At 37.4% G+C, this 25,434-nt stretch overlaps 2 protein-coding genes and 1 long non-coding RNA gene across 31 annotated transcripts in view; 1 reads left to right on the top strand and 2 right to left on the bottom strand.

Moving 5' to 3' along the window:
• LOC139977164 (uncharacterized) overlaps positions 1-25,434 on the bottom strand; it is a 371,700-nt gene that overhangs the window by 232,375 nt on the left and 113,891 nt on the right. For 7 of the 26 annotated variants that reach the window (XM_071986349.1, XM_071986351.1, XM_071986360.1 and 4 more), the window contains exons 1-2: positions 10,050-10,577; positions 8,770-8,855 (exon numbers count right to left, since the gene is read on the bottom strand). The exons of 5 other annotated variants lie outside the window; for them this stretch is intronic. In XM_071986349.1, the coding sequence (XP_071842450.1) occupies positions 8,770-8,801 (32 nt within the window). In that variant the 5' untranslated portion in view covers positions 8,802-8,855; positions 10,050-10,577. Of the gene's footprint in view, positions 1-8,769; positions 8,856-10,049; positions 10,591-25,434 lie in introns of those variants that run through there. 14 more of the 26 variants (XM_071986357.1, XM_071986368.1, XM_071986353.1 and 11 more) reach the window with 8 other exon arrangements.
• Positions 231-5,754, bottom strand: LOC139977201 (uncharacterized). Its single transcript, XM_071986445.1, has 3 exons — positions 5,138-5,754; positions 1,635-1,735; positions 231-765 (listed from the first exon to the last, which is right to left on the bottom strand). Exons 1-3 carry the CDS (start codon positions 5,413-5,415, stop codon positions 563-565), a joined length of 582 nt encoding a protein of 193 aa, XP_071842546.1. The 5' UTR covers positions 5,416-5,754; the 3' UTR covers positions 231-562.
• LOC139977211 (uncharacterized) lies at positions 10,662-23,763 on the top strand. Of its 4 annotated transcripts, none has more exons than XR_011796471.1 (7): positions 10,662-11,823; positions 14,764-14,925; positions 15,234-15,524; positions 16,104-16,304; positions 16,413-16,617; positions 18,431-18,513; positions 19,702-23,763. It is a non-coding gene; the product is annotated as an uncharacterized lncRNA (long non-coding RNA). The 4 variants fall into 4 exon arrangements; XR_011796470.1 differs by having other exon boundaries at positions 10,662-12,631; positions 18,431-18,501; XR_011796469.1 differs by having other exon boundaries at positions 10,662-12,631.

Raw genomic sequence — 25,434 nt, 5'->3', positions numbered from 1 at the left:
TTCTCTCTACTGCTACCAGGATGTAAGAGACCACAGGGACTCGCACAACTCTTTAAGTTGTGATGACCTCTGACCCTTACTATGCCTAACTGTTATCTTGCCAGGAAATAAATACACCAGTGCATGAGAGGAGGTGAGAGACAGGACTGATTGATCGTGTCGATAGGGGTACATGTGATTCAAGAAGATAGATGTAAAGATGCGCATCGTTTGGACACTTCAAATGGGACCCCCTCCCCACCCCTACACCCTCCCCCACGTTCAAATCATATCCCCTCCTGGCAACGGAAATGAACACCAGTATAAATAAACCGATACAGATATTTATACACGCTGTGCGTGTAGGCCTATATACAATAATATAAAGCTGGCCATTCTCTGATTGTTACTCCTTGATTGAATTTCCCCAACCTTGCCCACCTTGACTTAGAGGGTAGCCAAGCTCCTGATTCACAGTCATAGCTACTATCGAACGAAATGGACGAAAGCAATTTATCTCAATCTGGTGATGCAGATGTATCAATAGCTGCTAATCCAACGTTTGTGAATGTCGCACAACCTGTCAACAAATGTCTGGGAAAAGTGCTTGTCCCTGCCATATGTATGATCTCTTTTGTTCAGGATCATGTAAATGTGGCAATGTGTATTTGTATAGTCTGATGTTTCTCTCCCATGCTGCTCCATATCTAATCCTACTGGTGACATTGGACAGAACATTGGCAGATGGCTTCTTGAGAGGTGTTGAAGTAACTGGATCAGGTGTATCTGTAGAGATTACATAAAACAAGAGTTACTAGATTGCAAGTACCCTGCTATAGCTTCTATGGCTGTGACTAAAAATATACCTTTTGTTTAGAACTTATCACACTTATGCAGCACTGGAAACTGATATTTCAATTTAAATGGTGTCATTGAGTTTAGAGGGCATTGAAGTTACAATTATGTTGGTGAAACCAAGACCACCCTCAAGAAGCAGTTCTAGTCACAAGTCAATACCATGAAAATGGAGACTCCAGTAGGGGAACACTTTCAGCTGCCCAATCATACCATTAAAGACATGTCCCAACAGGTAACTAAATTCGTATTTAACCATCTCAGACACAGTACACCACAGCAGAGATAGAGAGAGTGGACGGAATGCTCTAGCACCATTCAACTGAATGGGCTCAATATACAGGAAGGACATGACTAACTTTATCCTGCTCCATCTCTGTATTCTGCTATAGTTTATTCGCCCTCTCTCCTTATTTAATCCTCGCTTTGTACGCAGTTTAGCACAGTTTATCTAAATACCTCTGCTTTCACTGACTCCTTTTGTTCAATACACCATTAACTTCTTTCTTTGTGTTCACCATGTCCTCTCTGTTCCAGGCTCTATTGTGTCTCTTGAATTTACTGTTACTAGTCAGTTTGCCTCTAAAGAAGATCCTGATAATATCAGGCCCACTTACTATTATAAATTTTCATACACATGTATGCTTTTTAGTGGATGAGCAATATGCTACCATTTTTTCTTTTCTTTTGGAATTTAATGAGAATGAAATTGTATTATTTTTCTGATCACATCAGATCAGATAAGATTAGCACTGCTCTTCCAGTCTGTAATTCATGCAAGGATAAACATATAAATTTACCTTCTCCTTTCTGAGTGTCAACCGATCTTTCTGTGGTGACAGCTGCTGAGAATGCCTCTGTTTGACTTTCAGCATCTTTCCGGAAAAGATGCATTTGAAACCTATACAATGAAACAAAAAAAAATGTCCGTAAATCATATAACTGAAACAGTAATTTTACTGTACACCCCAAGCTTAATTGTATGCGTAATGAATCTGGTAATGACCAAATCATTACAAACATACATGTTTTTATCATACCTACCCAAGAAAAAGTATGAAAGAGAAAAGTAACAAACAAACACTTAGGCAGATTTCAATAATAACATATTGTTAACCCACATTGATTTAAACCCAGATAAGGATGAGATATTCTTTCATACTCTTCTTCAACATATCCATAAACCGCGGTACCTTTCAAGAATTGTAAGGATAATTTTGTGTGCCCAACTGCTTGCCCAACAACTTGAGCTCACATGTCAATGTAAAATTTACTATGTAAACTTCCTGTCTTAGTGAACTGATTGGTTTCATATCGCTAAAAGATGTCCAGTCTTTTGATCAAAGTTTGATGTACACTCATTTTTTACCTACTGTGTAAGCTTCCTGTTTATGTGAGCAGTTGGTTTCATGAGTGAGAATTGAGATGCTAGCTTACTCCATGACATAAGCCCACCATTGTGAAAAATTCCTGTTTACATGAATAGCTTGATTTCAGACTACCATTAATTTAACGCTAGATTACTCTCCACAAGAGATAGTTTCGGCCACCAAATTTAATAGATATTATAATTTTTGAACACTAAACATCAGATCATTCACAAGAAGCTGAACAAAAACAAGCATAGTACTGACTATATATAAAAAGTATGATAACTTAGCACAGCATCATAAAGTATGAGCATCAGGCCTACACAAAAAAACTGGTACTTTCTTACCTCCAGGCATGGCTATATAAAGGTTTATATAGGTATAGCTATATGTACTATGGTCCCTCAATTTGTGAGGCTAATTTACCTAATTTCTTGCATAGCAGTTGGGTTCCTTCAAAAATCCCAAACACAGAAATGTACACATGATTGCTGGAATATGGACAGACAGTCAGTAGATAACAGTATAACACCCTGTTGCCCAAATGAACCATTAAAACTTGATTGCATATATGCTGGCTGTGGCTGACCTTAGAAAAACCTAAGGTCTAGTTGCATACGCAGCGGTGTGAAAACATGTGAATCAGTTAGGAGTGATTCTAAATTATTTATGTAGATGCATTATTTTTATAGGAAAAATTGCAGGTCCATGTGGTTGTACTTGTACAGCACAGTAGGCCTTCCTCACTGGTGTATATTACAAAATTAGGGAATACAGTTACTATGAACACTAAATTCAGATACTTATTACTAATACTATAGGTTATGTTATATGCCTAGTTAATTATGACTGGGCATAGGTGAGGCTTTTCTTCAAATGCTCATTCACAAGAATTATTCTTCAAACAAGGACAGCTGATAACAATTTAGAACCTGGAGGGGGTGGGGATGAACAGATCACCTAGGCCTAGTGGTTAGAAATTATATTTCCATCAATTTGTTGAGGCAAAAACAGTTTACTTTTTGGTGATGAGAAGGCCCAGCTTTCCATGGCATAAATATGAGGAGTGAAACCAAAGACCCCCAGTCCCTGTCAGTCTTCTTTAGGAAGGATATTTTAATTTTTAACTGTATACAGTAAAAAGTGGCTATTCTTACGACTAGTCGTAAGAATAATTTCCGATACGCATGGGCAGTTGCTATTTTTATGATTAGGAGCACTGGCGGATCCAAGGGGGCCATGCCCCCCCCCCCCCAAGGTGAGCTAAAAAGTGTTTCCGAACATCCGCTAAATCATATGATTGGAAATTAAAAAAATCGAGAGGAATAGCAGTGGTAGACTAGTCTAAACCATTTCGTATTCTGGTTTAAAATTAAATGCAGAGCTCCCAACTGACCCGCAATTTGCGGGAATTAGACCCGCATTCTAACACCCAACCCGCTGACCCGCACAAGCGTCCGAAAAAACGCATTGTAATTGTCAAGTATACATAAAAAAATTTGCATCAAATTTTGACTTAGCAACCATCATTTCTTTAGCATTTAGCATAATAGAGTATAAAACCTCCTTTACAGCATCATTTGAACCTCAAATTAGTCTATATTTCTTTTCATTGGGGCGAGCAGTGAACATTTTCATGCAACGGGAAAGAATGAATTATCACCTACTATTCAATTTATTGATGTTACACACAAAAAAATGCATATTTCTCAGAAAATTTTGGGTGACAAAAGCCTTTCTAAGTGCCACCATTTTACATGTAGGCATCACCAGGATTCCAAAAAATTCAAAAGGGGGGGACACCCCCTCCCATTATACCCCTCCCCCAGGACAGCAATTCGTGGCATGGACCAGCATTTGCCTTCTCAAGAGTTGGGAGCTATGTAAATGTATGAGCATGAGGATTTACAGTTTAACACCATTTTGCAGTTACAGGCTGGTTGTAAGAAATTTATAACCTATGAGAAATAAAATTTCTTGAGAAAGATGATCGGAACTTTGTTTTATAAATATTTTAGAAAATTACACCTGGGAAACATTTTTTTTAGAAGTAAATTAACATCACCATTGTACACTTTTGTGGCACCAAATTGCATCTGAGGGCATTCAGCTATAGAAAATTTTCCAAAGGGGAGGGGGCACCCCCTCCCCTTAGACCCCTCCCCCATATCACTCTTATGCCACCTTGGCCCCTCCCAAACAAAGGCCCTGGATCCGCCAGTGATTAGGAGTACTAATTTTACAACGAGGAGTAACAATAACTTCCGGTTAGGGTTAGGATTGAGGTTTAGGGTTATGTTTAGGGTTACCCCTACTACATGCGCAGTTGCTTTATTTACTTTACAGCACATGAATTTGCCTTTGTCGTAAGAATAGTTTATAAATAATTGTTACCACTAGTCGTAAGAATAGCCACGGCCTATACAGTATCCTCATGACAAGCATTCACAAACAGTGATGATGATGACTCAGTAATACAACTTACTGCTATTTTGTGCTAGGATAAGTATGATAAGGTTAGCATACGCTATGTCCATTGGAAAAATAATGAATGATAGGCCTAGTTACAAAGCCTAGGCTCATCAAATCATGTAGGCCTATGTTACAAATGCAATAGCATAGACACTGCGAAGTTCGAACACCTAAGCCTTAAAATACCCCAAAAACTATCTTCATTTTATTGACAGATATGTACGTACATACTTGCGCACGGGTCATTTTGGAGAGGAAATAACTGTAGCTTCCTAGTTTTTAGTGATATTGGCTCTCGCTTGCAGGTTATCATGGTGAAATCGTGTATTTCTTAGGGTTGTCCGAACTTTGCAGTTTTCTGTACTTCGCAATACTGACAGTTACCTAAGACAATACCCTGTAGTACTACTATGTACTATTATTACCCTATACAGTTTTAGCCTAGCTTAGCAAATCATTACCTTTTTGTGTGATCCTGAAGCAAATGTTCTGCGAAATCTGCGTTGCTAACAGTAGTCAAATCGTGGACATGTTTGTAGAGTTCTTTCTCCATTTGCCAGTTTACGTAGGAACGTATAAGATAGAGCTTCGTGGCATCTCTTCGTCGCTGTTGTTCCTTTGCACTGCTGTTTTTGTCAGGTCCATGCAACAATGGCTTTCCTCCAATTGAACCTACGCTCGTTCCAGGATAAGGTCGTTTTCTTTCGCCCGATTCTCCTTGCCCTGATCCCTTTTCCATGATTGTCACTATACTCTAGTCTAATCGAATGTATTTGTACGAAAATCGTACAGTATTCTTTACTCAAAAGGCACACAAACAACAAACTATCGCGTACGAAAATCCTTTGCGGTAAACAATACAGTAATCTGAAATGCTGTGTTATAACATTGTGTGCATGGGTACGGGCTTGTTACGCATACGCTTGCCTGTGCTATTCACTGATCTAAATTTGCCACCGAGGTCACGTGATTAATAGGGGTCCCATTAAACCTCGCTGAAACCTCGATAATGCCAGCGCCCTCAAAAAAAAGTCTACGAGCGATATCGCCTTTAAAATATCTACAGCTCTTCATTGTTCACTAATCAAATCAAATCATACAAATACCTCATTTATACAACAGACTACATTAATGGTAAATAATAAACTTGGCTAATCATTGATAGATAAACCTGTCTTTCATCCGTATTACATCTATTCAATAAGATCAATAATAAAGTAAAATGATACCTAAATGTTTGATTGGAAATTCTAGTCTACGAGGATCACACGGAGCATACATGCAACCAATCAAGGGGAGCGGTGAGGCAATAACACCTAATTCAGGCTGGTTTTACACCCCTTGAGGGGTGTTTGAGCGGTGCGGTTTGTGTCTTGGTTAGTATTTCAGCACTTGATTGTGTTCACGAATATCGAATCGGAATTACAATTAAATGAAACCACAAACTTATTGTACCTTAAATGTAAAAGTACTTTCTTTCACTCACATTTATTATTATGCTTCAAAGTCTCTGTGAAGGAATTGCTCACACTTTAACAACTTCCGGTGAATTCGTCACCCCCCCCCCCCCACCAGGGCTTTAAACAAATTCCAGTGATATAAAACAAAATCTCTCTGAAAAGTAATATGTGTGTGTTTCAAAGCGCTATTCGAGAACAAGAATATCCAAACCTCCACAAAACCTGGACACTGCAGGGCTAAAAGAAACATCCCAAAGCAATGATCCCCTTTAGAAGAAATAACACCGCGGCGTAAATAGTTTGGAAAGGTGGATCCCAACGAAATAAAAAAACCGTGCACCCATCCGCCAAAGACAACGTTTAAAAATAAAAAATAAATCACTTTCTTAGCTACGTACAGTTACAATGAAAAACGTCTCCTCGTACACCCATTAAAATGGTAAGTAAAGCGAAATAAAGGGGGGGGGGGGGGGATGTTGCTTCTTGCTATACGCCACTTACCTAATCAAAACGTTTCATTGTCTTTGGGCTTGGCCCTCTAAACCCCGCCGGGCATCTTTCGAACATATTTGACGGTTAAGCAGTTAACATGATGATTCTTTCAATGTAAATCAATGGACCGGTTGTCAAGATCCCGATGTTTGTTTGACCGCTCAGATATTTTCTGCAGACGCCGATGAATCGCTCGCAATAAACAGAGGGGGACTTTAAATTGACATGTGATGTAGCGTACCGGATGCCACGCCCCTTAGCCATTTCTCTGTCTAAGCTAGTGACTTTAAACAAAGCTGCCAGTATCTAAGTCTTGTCCTTCGACAATAGATGGAGCTACTTATTTACCTCGGAGATGACTTTTTTATGCATTTTTCTAGTTACCACCATCCGTCTGCAGTCAAATCACGGATGTATATAGTGACATGGATAGGGTTTAATTTACTTCTAAATCTAAATTTAAGAACGGGATAATCTTTCTAGTTTCAGTTTCAAACTTCTGATTGACAGGTTTGAATTTCATTGATTAATGTTGTTTAATATTCTTCTCTATCGTGATGTTTCCTTTAAGACTATTTGCTGTCGGGAAACGATGCTTTAAAAACGAACTTTTTGCCGCCAATGCCACAGGTATAAACTCACAAGAAACGGTTGTTTACATTTATTTGCAAACGCACTGCCTTTTACTATGAAGTGTATCTCAACAGAACAACCTAACACACACACACACCCACAAACACACAAACTATAAGACTTCCTTTTGAATTTTAAAATATATAAATTCCGCATTTTTCCCCATTACTTCTAATATTCATATTCCACAGCCTCAAATACGAGAGCGAAAACCTATAGCTTCATTATGAAGAGAGATAAATAATTTAAAATTAGATTTAAGGTCGCATTCATTAATACTGAGATTTCAACAGTGAGTAGTACTATATTTATAGGTCTGTGTGCTAACTATACCTGTTTGTTTCTACACACGTGTGAGTCCTGAATGTATCAGTGACGTTGAAGTCTTATATAGAATGACCTTTGACCTCATAAAAAGCAATATATTTGTACTGACCCAGGTGAATGTACTTACAAATTATTAAGTTCATTTAAGGTGCACCTCTGGAGTGATGGTGTTTACATGATTCTCAGACTTCCATCACTGTTAACCTTAAACGTTATTTGACCTCCACAATAAATACAGAATGATCCTTGTACTCACCTATATGGATCTCTCTACCACACATTCAGCTCATTCAAGTTTCAATATTTGAGGCATCGTCATAACAACATCATCAGACTTCGACCACTATTGACCTCACATGAGCTTTGAACTCAACATAACAAAATGCTTTCTTGTACTCACTAAGGTAAAGTGTCTTACAACGTATGAATTTTTAATTTTGGAGTTAGGTTTATATCAAAATTATGATTTATTTTTACTATTATGACAAGATTTTGTTATTTGGACCTCATTAGAACATAATACGTTTCTTGAACTAGCTAAGATGGATTCACATACGACGTATGAATATCATCTAAGCTTAATTTAGAGTATTTACTAGGATTTCAGAATGTAACATGTGTTGAACTCAAGTGATCTTTAATCTCTATATAAAACAACAAATTATCGTACTCAGTAAGGTAAATACACACACCAAGTATTAAGTCCATCCGAGCTTGACGTTGACCTTCTTGAGTTATCTCGTTTATAAGGTTTTCAGACTTTGACATCTGTTGACCTCGTATGTCCATTTGCATCCACCAATTTCAATTGGGTTCTTTTATTCACTTAAAGACAAATCCATATACAATGCATCAACTTCGGCCATCATATACTTTTTGAGTTATTGTGTTTACAAACAGTGTCGCATACACTCAGACGCACCCGCACAAATAACGACATCATCATCATGCAAATTCCTTATGCCTCTGCCAACTTAATAAAAAAGAACCAAAGAAGAAATTAACCGTAGCATCGCTGAAAAGAACACAGGGATATATTCATGACATAATGCAATGAAGCAATTGTGAAGTGGGAGATGGGTGTAACCTTCAGTCTAAAGAGAACGGGACATGAGTGACTTAAGACGGTAAAGTGGGAGGAGGGTCACTTAAAGCGGGTTACTAAAGAGGGTATTACTTACGGTGTGATGATGGGACGCTTCCTAATGTCCATCTTCTGACAGATTTCTCACAGATTTCTGACAGAGTTGCGCACGATCCTGCTGCACTAAACCGAAATAATAGTACTTAATTAAAGGTTCATATTAATCATACAATACAAGTGCAAACATGTTTCTATCTTTCGTAACAGTAAGCAGCATTGCACCTTCAACATATACTGATTTGAAAACTATATATATAATATGTCTAACATACGCACACCTTTGTTTGTTCTATGTAGACATGTTCAAAAGGCTTCTTTCGGAACACATACTTTGAATACAAGGTTTCATCGATGTTGAGAAATATACAGCATAAAATGGGTGCGTGACAGAAGTCATTGAACCTTTGGGAGAATTAATGTGTCGAACAACTACAATCAAATTTGATACTATTTAGTAGAATTTTTTTTGTAATGTACCTCAAATACTTATTCAAATGGTATGATAAATAACTAGTATGATGTACACAACCAAATTAGTGTAACAATAACAAATATTGATGCAAACATGTTAGTTCTCTCATTAAGATTTCCAATAAGGAAGTAAGTATTTTACGAGTTGACAATAGGCTACATTGCAAGAGCGTCAAGAGGACTCTACAGTTTTTCATCTGAATTGAGATTGACCACTGACAAAGAGTTAATGCTTTTATTATGGAGTGATATGTAAGATACGGTAATAACGCTATCATAACTTCACGCTTAAACTTGATATAATAATAAATCTACTTAAAGCATATTCCCATAGCTGCATTGAAATAATTATTAGAAATCTTAAATCACATCACAAATTTTGATGAACGTATCTGGCAACAGTTCTTTATTTTTTGTTTCTATCCACATCCACAATTTACGAATCACTTAAACACCGATGAAAACAATACAATAAATAAGTAGAAAGTTGATTAAATTTAACAATGTAAATTAACATGATATAACAGGAACGTAAAGCTTGCCACGATCATCTGCCATTATGTAACCCATATTACTTAGAATGATCAGGACTTTGTTAACCTACACTTCCTGGTGGACAATCGGTTTATACGGTAATGGGTATATAACCATATCTAGAGTTAGGAATAGGATATTACGATGGTGGTCTCAGCTAAGACTATAGACTACCTTTCTTTTAAACTTAAGTGTCACGTTGCCTACTGCCGGAATAACTCATAGAGCTACCGTCTAAACCACAGCCATTTACAAGTATAATACGATATATCTGTGTAATGCTGTAATACATACAGAAAGTGGAACACTTACATAGAAAGTCAATGTAATTCACTTGTGTGATGTTTCCTTGAATCCTTCTTCGTCAGCTTAAAGAGACACCCGAGCTGAAAATGATGACGAAGAGTATATTGATGTAACCCGAAGAGGAGGAAGTTATCCCGATGTGTTGAGAATGACGCCACGGAAAGACGACAAATAAAAATGAGCCGTGAGAGTAGCAATATGAAAGCAGAATATTGAACTGAACTAGACTGTACATATCAAACCTGATCGCGTGACTGACTAACAACGCCCACTACAATGTGTACGTTATTGTTGCATTGAGCGCCACAGCTGGGTTCACAGGTTGATTTGTATGTTGTCCTTTGCAAATACGCCTACTCCAGAAATGACAAAGGTGTCTTCTACATTTATTAAAGTCTGGGTTGTTTGAGCTAAGCTGAAAGCATTCCGCTGACCTTAAAATTTATGAAAGCTTCCAGCTGAGGTATAGTTATCACGCCATTTTGCCAACTTTCTGTCACTTTTTGACACCTTGTTTGAATGACTGCCTCTGCAGCATTGCTGGTCTTATTTGTTCCTTCGTGTATCACACCTTTCTAACAGTACTTTTCACAGTAGAATGGATACGTGGTTTTCATTGTACAGGTGTGGCAGTAATGAGTGTCCGGGCGTCCGTAGGACACTTATTACTAGGAAATAGTGTCTCATTTGCGTGAATAGTGTCTCAGGGACACTTTCCCTTGCTTTCTACGCCACCGTGGAAAGTGTCCGGGTTCTCTTCAAAGAGCTTTAACGTGGTTCTGTTGAGTGACAAACATTTCTGGCCCTATCTACGTTCCCTTATTACTTAAAAGGAGGTAATTTACTAGCGAAGACCAGGTTGACAATGTTATATATCGGTCAGCATGCACCCTCAAAACTCGGTTAAAGTATAACTAATACTTCGAGTGTCGACTGTTGTGGGAAGAGGCGGCAAAATGTTATTATTATCATGGAGACTACACTCCAGAGGGACGCTGTCCGCTCTATTTCGATCGTCGACTGTCAGAAGGCTGCATAATGAATGTTAAACTTATCTTCCGAACTAATTAGTCATGTCTGTCTGACTGCTGCTTATCAATCGTTACTACCATTAGGGTAGTTGTTTGGAAGGTCGGAATTTCTAAACGTTGGAGAAAGATCAACCATGTAGGTCGAAGGTAAATGTATTTTAACCGATACGCGGCGGTGATAGTTCCCCGCCATCCGGAGCATGGAGGTCAAATCCGGGGTCAGAGCAGGGAGTTGTTATGGAAAAACTCCCTGGTCAGAGTCAATATATTTTATTCAGTACGCGGGAAATGTGGAAATCTCCCGCTCTACGTTCTAGGTGTGACATGCGTATTTGCATTCTACTGTAAAATGTATACTGCTGTTTACTCAGTGAAGTAAGCCGAATGTGCCGTCTACGTCGTTACATGTCGCAGGCCCAAAATTTCTTAGTAGCTGCATATATGCACGCACAGTAATTGCATTAAGAGTTGAGACCGTTAACTTACTTAGCCCGATCTGATATTACAAGATGACTTCTCCTGACCTGGATACCGATGACGAGTAGGCCTACATTATCATTGGAAAATATCTTTCGTCAGGACTGTACCCTGAAAAGTCTACGATAAATCTAGAAAGATCGATAAGGGGAAGATCGAAGAGTTTTAGACTGACGGGAGATGCCGATCTAGTTTACGTCGGCCCACATGGCAACGAAGATAGGCCCTTGGCCAAAGCCCACAAAATTAAAGCTTACAAGAAGGGTTTGGCGGTAAGTGTATTATTTGTTTATTTGTATAAAACTTTTAGGAATTATTTCCACTGAAGAAAATGATTCCATAGATATGCATATAACTTGAACTAAGTGCATTGGCCATTTGGGCCTTGCAGATTATAGGTATATTTTATTATTTGTAATCACCTAAGAGTAGAACTGAAAAGTCTAAACTTTATTAGTGTTAGAGAATATCGTGATGCATAATTAGTCGGCAAGACACGAATAGTATTAGGCTACTATAGGCTAGCCTACTGTAGCCTAGGAGTAGGACTTCGAGAGTTAACCCTATTTGCAAATAATTTGCTTTATTCAAATTCAAGCCACTCCGATTGCCAATCTCTGAAATAAAGCCTACTTGGTATAATTTTTGTTACTCTGGTAGCTGCCAAAACTCCCAGATCAGCTGTCAGTTACATATCAGCTGTGTATTGTGTACCCATGCTACCATGAGTATACAAGCTTTTAATTTCAATAATGATTATGTGTTTGAAATTGCTAGGTTAAAAAAAAAAAAATCTTCAGGATAGGACTTTTCAGATTTTCTGAAAGATATGTCCTGGGATTAGTCCCCTTACTAGTTAAAACACAAGGTAGCAAGGGAGAGGGGGGGGGGGTCCCTGTCTTGTCCATTTGGAGGATCAATTAAATTAATGAGTGTTACTTTATTATCTCTTTCTTTTTAGAGGTTTTCCCATATTTTTTTTAATATATTGGTGCCGGGATGTGCACAGACACAGCAGCAGGTCGAATATATGCTATAGGTAATCAGTTGGCCACCTGCCCATCACTTCATTGTCAGAAGGTTAGCTGTGTTGGCTAATAATTTTTAATAAGTTTAATGGGCCTCTTTGCTGGTGATATTTTAATTATGCAAACATGTACATGGTTATGGTATGAATATTCATTAAACATTCTTCCACAGTAATTAAGGTTGTTAATATATGCACAAAACAATGTTGCAATTAAATTAGTGCAGGTGAAACCATGGAGCTATAAACCTGGGATTATAGCTCCATGGACCAAGTTTATATCATTTATATTAAATTTGCAATGTATTATCACATGTAGACACTGCTTGGTGATATACTGTAGTATTGCTAGAATAGTGACCAGAATGGACCTCAAAAACTAATATAGGCCTAGTGTAATCGCTTTGACAAATTTGAGGGTGGGTGAATAAATTTCTATTCAGGAGGATAGCTGGTTGTTGAGAGAAACAATTGAAAAAAGAGCAAATAAAAATGCACAACAATTTGCTTTCGTTTTATCCCACATGTTATCATGAACTTATTTGACCAAATGATAGGAGTATTTTGGTATAAGACCCTAATTTGAAAGAAAGGGATCTGAGAAGGTGGCTAAATCAATAGAAATATCAGGTTCATTTCAATTTCTGTAAGAGTCCTTGTAGGACACGAGTGGTGACAATTTCACCACCTAAGTATTATTTTCATCTGCATTTCAGCAGGAGGCACATGTACACCTGATTTTGATGGAATCTGCAATGGAAGTTGTGTAACATGTTTTTTTTCAAATACCTATCCTAGCTCATAGGCCTTACATGTTAATGGAATACATATGGACCACCTTATGCGTTCAGCTTATTAATGCTAGGCCTGGGTCGAAAATACTGTTCACAAGCAGCACAGTTATCACTAAATCACTTTGTTTTTTGTCATCTAAAAGCAATATTTGTTTGCATGATTGTAACTGCAAAGTCATTCACCATATGCATACCAAGTTATCAACCGATGCTTAAAGTTTGCATCCCTTTGTTGGCCAGTGCAAGAGTATAAGGAGTATGTGTGGAGATTGTCCAGAGAATGAAAGATCTAGCTCATTCATTTGTTCTTAAAGTTATAATTTACTAAGCATATATTAAAGATGATCATGATGGTGGTACATTCAGTAGACTTAATGACTCGCAGTACTGTCGGGAATTTTCATGTACTGCAGCCATAAACACAAATTTCGCTAAGAACACATTTTGGTATATTTTTTTTTAGCTGCGTATAATTAAAGCAACAGGAAAACCTTTACATAGGACTTCATAATTATCTGATATGAATTTCAAAATGAAAAGAAAACTGAATTGTGATATGAAGCAAGAATGACACATGAACATAACAGAGTTCAGTACTTGAATTGTTGTCATAAAGAAGTATCCGAGAAAATGTCCTAGGTACGTACATTCATATGCAGTTCATAACTAAAGTACCAACAGAGCCATAGCCTTTTGTCCAAAATTCATCCCCAATGAACCCATATGCTTATTTCAACATCTATTTAAGTAAAATTTGCTACTTGGTTAATAACCAAGAAGTCTTTCCTTCCATACTGTAACTCTACAGTGTGAATTTCTGTCATTAATATAAAAAATTCTGCAAATTCCCTTCAAAGATTAATTTGTAACATTTCTAAATGCTTACAATATATAGATACCAAAGTATAGATACCTATACTACCAATGTATGCTTCCTACATCAGTTAGATGTAACCCTGTCACCTCACTGACAGATTCCAAGGCAATTTTCTGACTAACTATCAATCACTCATCCAGGTACTTATACATCTGTTCCCCCCCCCACCCCACATTCAAAGGTGATGAAAATGGTTACCAGGCCTATGATAGTCCCTAGTGACAATTACCATCTAGGTTGTCAGCTAGATCAATGTATGTGACTTGCATCTTACTTCAGAGATTTCCCATTGGACTTCCATATAACAGCTGGGTTTGACAAGTCAGTAACTAATAGGTTTGGTAGTGAAGAAAAAAATTGGTAACAGAGTCTTCCAGTGTGAGTTACAATAAAAAATTAAAAAAAACAATTGAATGTTTAGCATTTTACAAAACTCAGATATAAATCACTTGAACATCAGTTCGTATGATTAGATTGTGTATGGTTCTGAATGCCATTTTATTTCTTTTTTTAGATGGGTGTGGATATGATTGGACCCCTTCCAGAGACCATCAATGGAAATAAGTACATCATATAAACCCTATGTGACTATTTTTCAAAATGGCCAGAGGCTGTTGCTGTACAGAAACAAAACAGCAAAAACTGTTGCAAACTTTCTGTTTGAAACCATGGCCAGGTAAATATCCATCTACTTTTGTTTCTACTTTACATGGAATTAGTTATGCAGACCTGCATTTGCACTGTTTTAACTGTGACCCAGAAAGCGGCCAAATGGTTCCAGGAATTTATAGAAGTTGTTTCTTAAGTTAATGTCAATGAAATGTTAGTGGGATATGGTCAGTGCTTTTAACTTTTTTTTTTAAATCAGTGCTGAAATGATTTCCTGATTAAACCATGTAGCCATTCTGCAGATGCCAGTAGTTCATTACATTACTCGTAATCAATACTTTAACAATAGTTATTTAAATGTTTCCATTTATTTAGATTTGGGTGCATGAAAATTGTCATCTCAGACCAGAGAGGAGAATTTGTTAATGCTCTGAACAAGTCCCTGTTTGACATGATAGGGGTAGACCACAGAGAATCCTCTAGCTACCACCCACAGACCAATGGGCTTGATGAAAGATTCAACCAAACTCTGCAAAGGTCACTCATCAAGGTTGTCAATGAAAACCAACATGACTGAGATGAAATGCTGTCTTCAATTCTCATGGGGTACCATACAGCCAGACATGGTTCAATAGGTCTTTCACCTTTTGCTGTGATGTTTGGAAGGTTTGTAATAATTTAAACCTGCCATTGCTGAATAGAGATTTACATTTGCTAAGGCCATATACAGAGAAAAAACAATCAGGGATAAGAGAGTTTGGACAAATCTTGCATAGCTACACCAGTCCTCTGTACGATAAAATCTAATTTGACACATTCCAGGTCCTGGGAAAAAACGCTAAATAGAGGACCATCAATAACCCAATTTAAGTTATAATATCTAAACAAATAAATATTAACCCTGTATATGGTACACTCTGCAGCAAGTACAAAATATGAACATTCATTAAACTGTAAATGCATGCCCATTAACTTAAAAGATACATGCAATTAATGCCACTGACATTGGTTTTGTTTTTCATATACTATATATTTATCATAATTGACTGGTATGCAAGTTGGACCTATAACAGCACAGAATATATATAAGGGTTTTATATTTGTGCTGGTTTGAGTATGTGATGTGACTCAAATTTCTGGTTCAATGGTCTTAATAGTGAAAATAAAATATATAAAAATTTATTTATTCTTCAGTCAAGAAAGTGTTGTGAATAATTGAATGTTAATTTATCTTCATATATCCAGAGAGCCATTGCGACCAGTCGACATTGAAGACTCCATTGTCCAACCAGAAGCTCCTACTGCAGACTGCAGCGATGCACAGCGGGAGAGGGTTTTTCAACTCATGTCACAGTCGCGGGACATAATCAAAGGTGTTGTGAAAGAAAATATTGGCAAAGCCCAAGAACGGCAAAAAAAGAATTTGGATAATAGGCACCAAAAAAGGTAATTATATAATGCTATGTTGTACATTGAAGTTGTAATTAAATGAATGGCAACATATGCATTGTATTATGATGTTTATGTATATATGCTGGATTTTATTTTATTCAGAGCTTCGAAGTTGGTTCCAGTGTTCTCGTACGGAATGCTAGAAAGGATGCCCGAAGAGGAGGGAAGCTCGAAAACTCTTGGCTAATTGGGCCGTATGAAGTGAAGGCTGTGAATGAGAAAGTACTGTACACACTTATTAACAGTACCACAGGCCTTCCTCAGAAGAAGAAATTCAATTCAATTTTACTTAAAGAATTTTGCACAAGTAAGATTTCTTCGCAGTATTTTTTTTTTTTGGGGGGGGGGGTGGGGGAGGAGGAGGATTGGCATAATTCCTCCAGAATTTCCTTAAAAATAATCAGCAACTTAATCAGTTCTGAGTATTTGCTGGCTTATGTGAGGGTAAAGTGCTGTAGCTGTCTTCACACAATAAATCAGTTTCGACTTAATGGCCTAACAAATTAACCATTATTGCCAACAATAATAAAGACGGGAATAAGTTAATTAGAAGAAAACTTCAGTTTCCTGACAATTGTTTTCAGAAATTAAATTTCATTTGTTTTAGTTTTGAGAAGATAATTTTATGTGATGTCAGTTTGAAACTCTGCAATTTAATGTTCAACTTCTGAAGAGCAGCTTTCCTGGCTTTGATAATAATCGTAACCTATTTATTCATGCTGGCGTGTGTGTGCGTGTCTTTGTACCGCCCACATTGTAAAAATCGAAGCTTAGATTGATCCCATAGTTTGTGCAAAAGAGTACATTGTTGAGTACAAGAAGCGTATTGTATTGTTTGAGGTCAAAGGTCATTCGGGTCAAATTGTGAAACCTGAAATTGTGTAAACATGGTATCTCAATATTGGACGCTTGGGCAGATCTCGTACTTGGTAAGATAGTGCATAACATTGAGTAAAAGAAACTGTTTGATTTTGTCGGAGGTCATAAAGGTCATTTGAAGTAAAAAAATGCCAAACAGTTACCTCACTCCCCTCTAACCTGTCCCTACACTAACGCACCTTCCTAAACATAATATCTCAGAAGCTTGGAACGATTGCGCATATGGTATGTAATTGTACCACATTGAGTACAGAAGCCTAATGTTGTGGGCCGAGGTCATAGGCGTACGGGACCATTTTAATTCGGGGGGCAGAAAGTTTTGTGCCCGAAAGTTCCTGTGACACTATCTAAGCGGAGCGCCACCATCGGTTGGCGCGTAGCGTACAAGAAAATTGTTGGCAAAAAAAGCCTCTCAGATTGCCGGAAACGGCACATCTGAGGCCTTGCAAGTTGCATATAAACATTCTTTATTTTATAATCTCACATTTTAGAAATTGACACTTCCCCAAAAATTTGGCAAATTAGAAGAAGAAAAAATGGTTACATCACTTTGAAGAGGAAAAATAGGACAGTATATTTTTTAAGCTCATATTTAGTTACCGTATTTATTATTTTAACACAGTACTCAGCTACCTCCAGAAAAACATACATTGTTCAACGACACGTAGGCGGGATAGTGTCGCTGTGTCGGGTGAGACTGCAATTTGTCTCACAAAACAGTATAAAATGTAACAAAGAATATGATAAACCTGTACTTCTAGGCTTGTAGGCACTCCCCCCCCCCCACCATCCATTTCATCAAAAAGAAAATGTTTCTTATATACACTCATGTCGGAGATGTCCAGGTATACAGTTGACTAGTTAGAAAAAAAATTGATCGCGCAAAAAGTGTGGTAGCCCAGGTGAGCTGTGCTTACGGTGGTGTTACACGGAAATATTCGGGCATCATGATGCTAAATAAAGAAAATCAATGAATTGTCGGGCAAAAATTTGAAAAAGATTTGGGCAAGCTACTGCATATTTATATACATATATATATATATATATATATATATATATATGTATATATATATATATAGTTTCTCCTCTTAGGCTGCCCGAATTTTTCAGGACTTTTGCCCGAATTTCTTGTCCTCTGGAAATTTGTTTTTTAAGACTCCCCCCCCAGGCCTATTTTTACAATTCATGGTTAAGTAAGTTTCCAGTGTGCTATGATTGTGTTCTTTGCTTTGATTCAACAGAGATCTGTTTGCAACAGTTTTTCTTCAAGTTCCAAGAAGCAGTTGTATGACCAATTGAAGAAACTCAAAAAGTTTGAAGAACAGTAAGTGTTAAATATTTCATTAAAGTGGGATTATATGCACTCCATAATCATGCAGTTACTGATACCAACCTAAGTGGTATACATTGGCAGTTACAAGCAAAATTTTGTAGTGCTTAAGCAACTCTCAAAATTCAAACAGAAACAAATATTGATTAATATTAATGATAAAGGTGCTCTACCTGTTACCTATCATCATCGCTCGGCCAAACGCTTTTAGATGTTTCGCTACTTGTTGCAAACTTTTATTGTGCTATATAGTAATGATATGTATACTTTCAATGGTTAAGCACTGCATTTAAAGGAACTTTTTATTGAAAAATGGGATCCAGTCCTTCTGGTCATATCATTGTTTGTAAGTTTATCGCCCTAAGCCTTGCCTTGTCATGAATTTTACTTTCTGTGATTGAGTGCTTGAACTGTTGGCCCGTCCTGCCAGAAAATTTGAATCTAACACTGACTTACGTCGAGACGTGACCTTAGTGCTGCACATAGGTCACACTTGATCAGATCTCACTCTAAGCTTGGCCTTGATACAATACACAGGAATGCGTACAGACTTCAATAGGCTATCAACTTGCCATACTGTATATCTGAATGCTCGCATGCTCAAGGAGGATCAGATCCCACACTTGGGGATTCAAGTTGCTATACTCTGAATAATCGCATGCTTAAGGAGGATCAAGCAGACCCCACAAATGAGGTGATCAACTTGCTAGTCTGAATCTCACATGCTCAAGTAGGACGAGACGTACAAGGGCGATCAACTTGCTATAGTTTGCATTCTCGCATGCTCAAGGATGATCAGACCCTACAATTTGGGTGATCAACGTCCTATAGTATAAATTATTGCATGGTTAAGGAGGATCAGACCCACAAGGGCGAACAACATGCTAGTCTGAATATACTCCATACATGCTCACGGTGGATCAGACCCACAATTGGGGGATCAATTTGCTACAGTCTGAATGCTCGCATGCTCATGGAGGATCAGATCTGCATTTGTGGCAATAAACAATATTGCTAGTCTGAATGCTTCACCTTGTTATTACCGAATGCTGCAACATACATTAATTTGAAGTACCCATTCGTAATGATTGCTGAAATCATGTTTTCACAGTAATATTTACTTTCTACTTAATTTCTGTAACTTTGAAGCAATGCTTACTATTCATGCGTCCTTTTCTGCAGGCTGAATTACCTCAATGACGTTCTTGTCTCTCATGCTGTGGACCATCTCTACCACCTTGTCACATGTTGCACCGAAACAGAAGCTGAGGCAGCCTGTAGTCAACTGCGCAAAAGCTTACCAAAGTAATGATCCTGATGCACAATTATCTTTTCAATATGATATGTGGTGTAAACATGCATTTTTTTTAGCTTGAATGTGGTTACTTATTAACTTCTCTATTCAGTCAATAATTTTAAACTTTTATGTATAGGTATAGGTTGGTGCCAAGGGTCAGAGCATTTCACCAGGATAGGAAGGGAGGCTATGCAAGCTGAATATGATGAGGTTGGAAATGATCAGGTGTTTGAGTATAACAACCAGTGGTTAAGACAAGAACTTGATAATTTATGATAAAAAGGTTTCTTTCTTTCATGCATATCGTTATTGTTTGTCCCCCCACCCCCACTGATAGACAATTCCAGAAAAAAAAATCCCGCTTAAGTTTAAGTATGTTTATATGTGCAAGATAGATTAAAAACAGCAAGCAACAAGAAAAACAAAGCATAAATGCCGTCAGATAGCACTTTTTGGAACCGGCAATAAGTGTCCTTATATTAAGCAATATTTAATTCACACATTCCCTCTGTTCAAACCACACTAGATTGGTTTCAATTCAATTCATAACCCCCCCCCCCCTCACACACACACTTCCTCCCCCTCCATATATATCAAAGGGTCTGTTTTTCTCCCCCTGGCAAGGAGGAAAATGTGCACACAATTAGTATACTGAATAGAATTAGTATTCCTATTATCTTATAATGCATTTAGTAATGGCATTGTAAGGTTGAATCAAGAGCAATGTTCCCAGAGAACTCCAGTCAGAATGATGGTATAAGTAAATCCTGGGATTGTTTTTGTTGATTGTGAAGTTCAAAGGACTCTAAGGTGACAAAATTCTAACAAAAGTCTCACATAACAAGCATATATTTTACCACACGTAGAAATGAAGTTGTTCTATTGGTAGTTGTAATCTATAAACTCATGTGTCACATCCAGGACAGTAAATGGCAGTTAGTTCGTCTCTCTTCAGGTAAATGGAATTTTTACATTCACCATCTAATTTTTTAAATTCTGTTCTGCTATGCTTTGCTTTGGTCACACGAATAGGTACTAATTAACAGAAAACTGGCTAAAACAAGCAGAACAATTATCTTTCCAAGATGAGGGAAGCCAGCTCACTTGATATAGCATACATTCATTGTTAGTTCTAAGCATAAACTTAGAGTCGTGACGGTATGGGTTAGAAAAAAATGATTTGTCATATTGCGTCATCTCAATATCAATGCTTAATTTGTTTGCTGATTTAATAAACCTATGCGTTAATACTTGTGTGTGCGGTATGACACCTGGCTTCAAACACGCTATCTCTAGAAGGGAAGCTTGGAAAATGTATGATTTGGCATGTATGTGAATCATATTGATTATATCCTATATTTTTGGGGTGGATGTCAAAGGGTAAACAGGGTTCAAGTTGTGAAAACCTTGTAAAAATTATAAGTTCAAGAAAGGAAGCTGAACAGATATCATATTTAGTCTGTAAGTATACCACATGGCTAAAAGAGGCCTTTGTTATTGTGGAGATTAACAGTGGTCAAATTTTGTAAACCTTTAAAACTTGATATCTCAAGATGAGGAAGCTGGAAGAAATCTCATATTTACTGTAGTATATATCACATTGAGTGAGTACAAGCAGGCTATCAGTGGTCATTTGTGTCAGCATCTGTCATTGTGAATATACTGTTTGTCACTTCTTGCTGTATTACTAAAGATCAAGTGTGTCAGTATGTCCCATTCATATGAAAGGATACTCATGTTGGATCATAGAAACCACAGTCTGGTTTATGCATACATGCTACTTGACAGCTGTCCTCATATGCCATTCAAGTATATCAAGGCAAGTAACAACTGGGATATAGTTTCTTTATCTGTGATGCATTATGTAGTTGTTGCAACTGAATAAGCGTTTTCGTAGAAAAGGTCTTTTATCATGTAAGTTAACTAAAATCTCAATTAAAGATGCAGAAGTAGAACGCACTCATCATACAATATATCTAGGTGTTTGTATTGATGACAAACTAAGTTTCACTGGTCATATAAGCAGAATACTTAAACGGGTGTACTTCATAGTCTCAACTCTATCGTATATAGTTCCATATTTTCATGTTGATGTAAGCAAAAGAGTTTTTACTGCCAATATCTTACCACACCTAATATATGCTGTTTCTGCTTGGTATCACTTTTTACTAATTAAAGATAATAAGAGAATTTTTTTTTTTAAAGTATTGTTCTAGAATTTTTAATATAGATTTTAACTTTCTTATGAGTACTGTAAACAATGCTGCTAAAAATGAGTTCATTAGAAGTGTAAATTGCATACAGAGAAATGACAGACATTCTTTGCATACCGAACTTAACTCTCTACTTCGAGAAATTACTAGGTATAATCTGAGACACAAAGCAATAACACCAAAATTCAGAATTAATGTGTATAGATAGTATTATAGTTTTATTTATCGTGCTGCTATTTTATTTACAAAATGGTAATCTGGATAATTTATTGTAGACAGCTGCACTTGTACGTTTTGTATATATATATATGTGTGTATATGTATGCGTGTATGTGTGTGTGTATATGTGTGTATATATGTATATGTATGTGTGTGTATGTATGTGTATTTTTATTTTCAGTGTTGACTGGCCTTGGATGCTCCCCAGTAAAGGATTCAGGTGATTATACTGTTGACTGTGTCAAGACCAAACTTTTAGTGCAAAGAATATTTATTTAATGTCAAAGGAAAAGGTGGGCCAAATATGTAGACAAAAGCAAGAGAAATGTTAACAGATACCAAGTTGTGTGAATTGTGTACAAATATGATTTTACTGGCTTCAGCTTGCATTTCCAAATTAGCCCTAATTGATTTTTTTTCTTTTCCAACATTTGAACAATAGTCATTGAGATACTTTGACTAACACTAAACAATCTGAGTATAGTAGAACTGGTTCTCACACAGCCTCCTTTCCCAGTATTTATGTTAAGCCTGATACTTAGTGTGACCAGCAGCATGTCATTTGAAGGTAGTCTGTATAGGCCACAAAGTTGTATTGTGACATCAAGAAGTACTTTCCTTGAGGTCTTTATAATCTCCAAATTTTTCTCAGACATTTTAAAAGAACATGCAAAAGGACAGAATGTCCCAGTGAGGTAAATTTCCTACAGGTGGTACAAAAACAGTTTAATAATTTTGACCATAGGTAACCATATTTTAGTATCTGGCATATTTGAAGCCAATGCAACATAACTTTCAGCTGATTTTTGTTAAAAATAATTGATATAGCTTAGAGGCCTTTATGCCCATTAACAATACATCGTAGCAACAAACGTTTTTGGTGTTTATCAATACCAGTTGTGCATGGTGAGATATTCGTTTGGAAATACCTTCTAATGAATAATGCACTGTCTGACTGTGCAGGCAATATATCATGATTCGATGGTTGACATGTCATGAACACGAAAACACCCTACACAAACCCTCTGCTCCTATACCATATGATTTTATATTGCTTCCCAAGTACCATTTCCAACCAGCTAGGCATTGCCCAATCTTAAAATATATCACATGAAAAGGAATTCCCAAGTATTTTCACCATAGTTAACATTCACAGCCCGTCGATAATTGGATTAACAATAGTCTACCTTTAATTGATTGCCTGACCAACAAATACTGCTAGGCTACAACTGTGGACGCCAAAGCATGGTTTACTTTGATTTATGTAACCTTTTTTTCCCATGTGAATGTCATTTTGTCTTGAGATCCCCAAGATTTCAAAAGTTACTAGATGTGAGGCTATCTGTTATTGTCAATGGTTGTCAAGCATTAGTATTAAAAGTAGAAGGGAAATTGGATGATTTTTATAAAACAAAGTATTTGAAACAGCTTGTACTAAAATAAAGAAACAGATACAGTTGTTCTATGTCACAATAGACGTAGGATGTTGCACGAGTCTTGCAGCACTTTTGTCATTTCTTAGAAATGTATTTATCTTATACAGCAGAGAACATGAAGGAGAATTAAATTTGCAATAAATTTTAAATTAAATTGATATTTCCATTCATTTGTGTCTGTCCAAATAGTATCATGCAAGAAATTATTAATGACCATATATTTCAGCCGTTCATCATGTAGCGAAATTGGTCTAAAGTTCCTCAATAAATCCTGCCATTAAGAAATGAAATTAAGATGAAAAGGCATATTCCAAAGAAGCCTTGCTGTCCTGATGTTTTTGCACTACGTTTCCATACAGAAGAGCTTGTAGGACACATTTATCCGTGCTATTCTCTCATCCTGTCCGCGCGGACAGAAAATCACCACACACGGACGTTTTTTCCTAGTTAATAGTGTCCGTCTGGACAGATAATACTGTCCGCCGGACACAATTCCCCCCGAGAAAGTTGTCCTACGGACACAATTCCCGTGGAATAGTGTCCGTGAGACGCCCGGACACTATTCCCTGTCACATAGGCACACGACGGGTGTATCACCAGCACCCTTGCATTGCCATTGTATTACATATTATGCAAACCGTGTACTGAGTCATAGTAGGAAGTCAGTATTGAACTCGAATTAGCTGTTTTGCACTCTCGAACAGAAAATTGTGAATGCAGGGACACCCACACATTATATTTCCATTGTGAAATTACAGCAAGTTTCAACGTTATCCTGCCAGCTTAGGTCGCCAGAAAAGTACTCTTTTATCTAAGTTCTTTTGTTGCTATTAGTGGCGGAAACAGAAATTCCGAAGTGGGGGGAGATGTCATGTGAAGGGCAATCAATCAGTTTGGAAGTGCAAATCACAATTTATAAAGTGTACTGGACAGTTTAAGGGGCTAGGGAACACTTCTAACATCCTCATATCAAGCTTAACGGTGAACCAATGATCAATTTGTAATATTTCAGAAATTCAAATTTGGGAGGAAACTAGTTTTTACATTCAACATTTCTTAAGAGAGATCAGATGTTGACCGATGTCAAGACCAACTTTGAGTGAATAGCTGAGCACAGTGGTACAGTGTCTTAGCTGAGAACCCAGGTCCCCCAGAAGCTTAAAAACTTTAAGATAGTTCTTGTACGATCTTGGAATGCAAATATACAAGTAAACAAAAGGTATTACATATACATTTCTGAGGAATGTATCCGGGGCCGTAGCGGTCATCAACGACCCCCCTCCCCCACCGTTGACTTAAGCGTTTCAGATAACCCTTGCTTCCTCGTAGGGAATCTAAAGGACAAAACCGCATCTCAGCAAGAGTGATTTCATTTCTGTAGGTGGTACGTATTCAATGCTTCCCCGATAGAGCCGATCAGGGCTTTGAAATATATTACAGAAAAATGGAAAAACTTTCCATACAAATTAAGTGTAAACTCCTTCCGAGATGTATTTCTTCTTCTGGGGGCCTGTACTCCTGGCCGCCCCTTTTCTTCTGAGGCCAGTTGTAAAAATAATACGCACCCTCATCCTTCTTTACCTACCACTACCACCCCTTGTGAATTCTTTAAAACGGCGGTGAGGTATTCAGCTCGGACAGCACTCCCAGCAGCAAACTTGGGGAGACCTGGAGAAACAGCTAGTAGTGTGAGAAGGTGGAATACTACTGCACGCTTGTGGCAGGGCTACGCATAAACAAACAACATTGA

This window comes from Apostichopus japonicus, chromosome 12 (assembly GCF_037975245.1).
Source record: "Apostichopus japonicus isolate 1M-3 chromosome 12, ASM3797524v1, whole genome shotgun sequence".
Lineage (NCBI taxonomy): Eukaryota > Metazoa > Echinodermata > Holothuroidea > Aspidochirotida > Stichopodidae > Apostichopus > Apostichopus japonicus.
The sequence above is the reverse complement of the archived record's forward strand: the minus strand, read 5'-3'. Positions and strand labels throughout refer to the sequence as shown.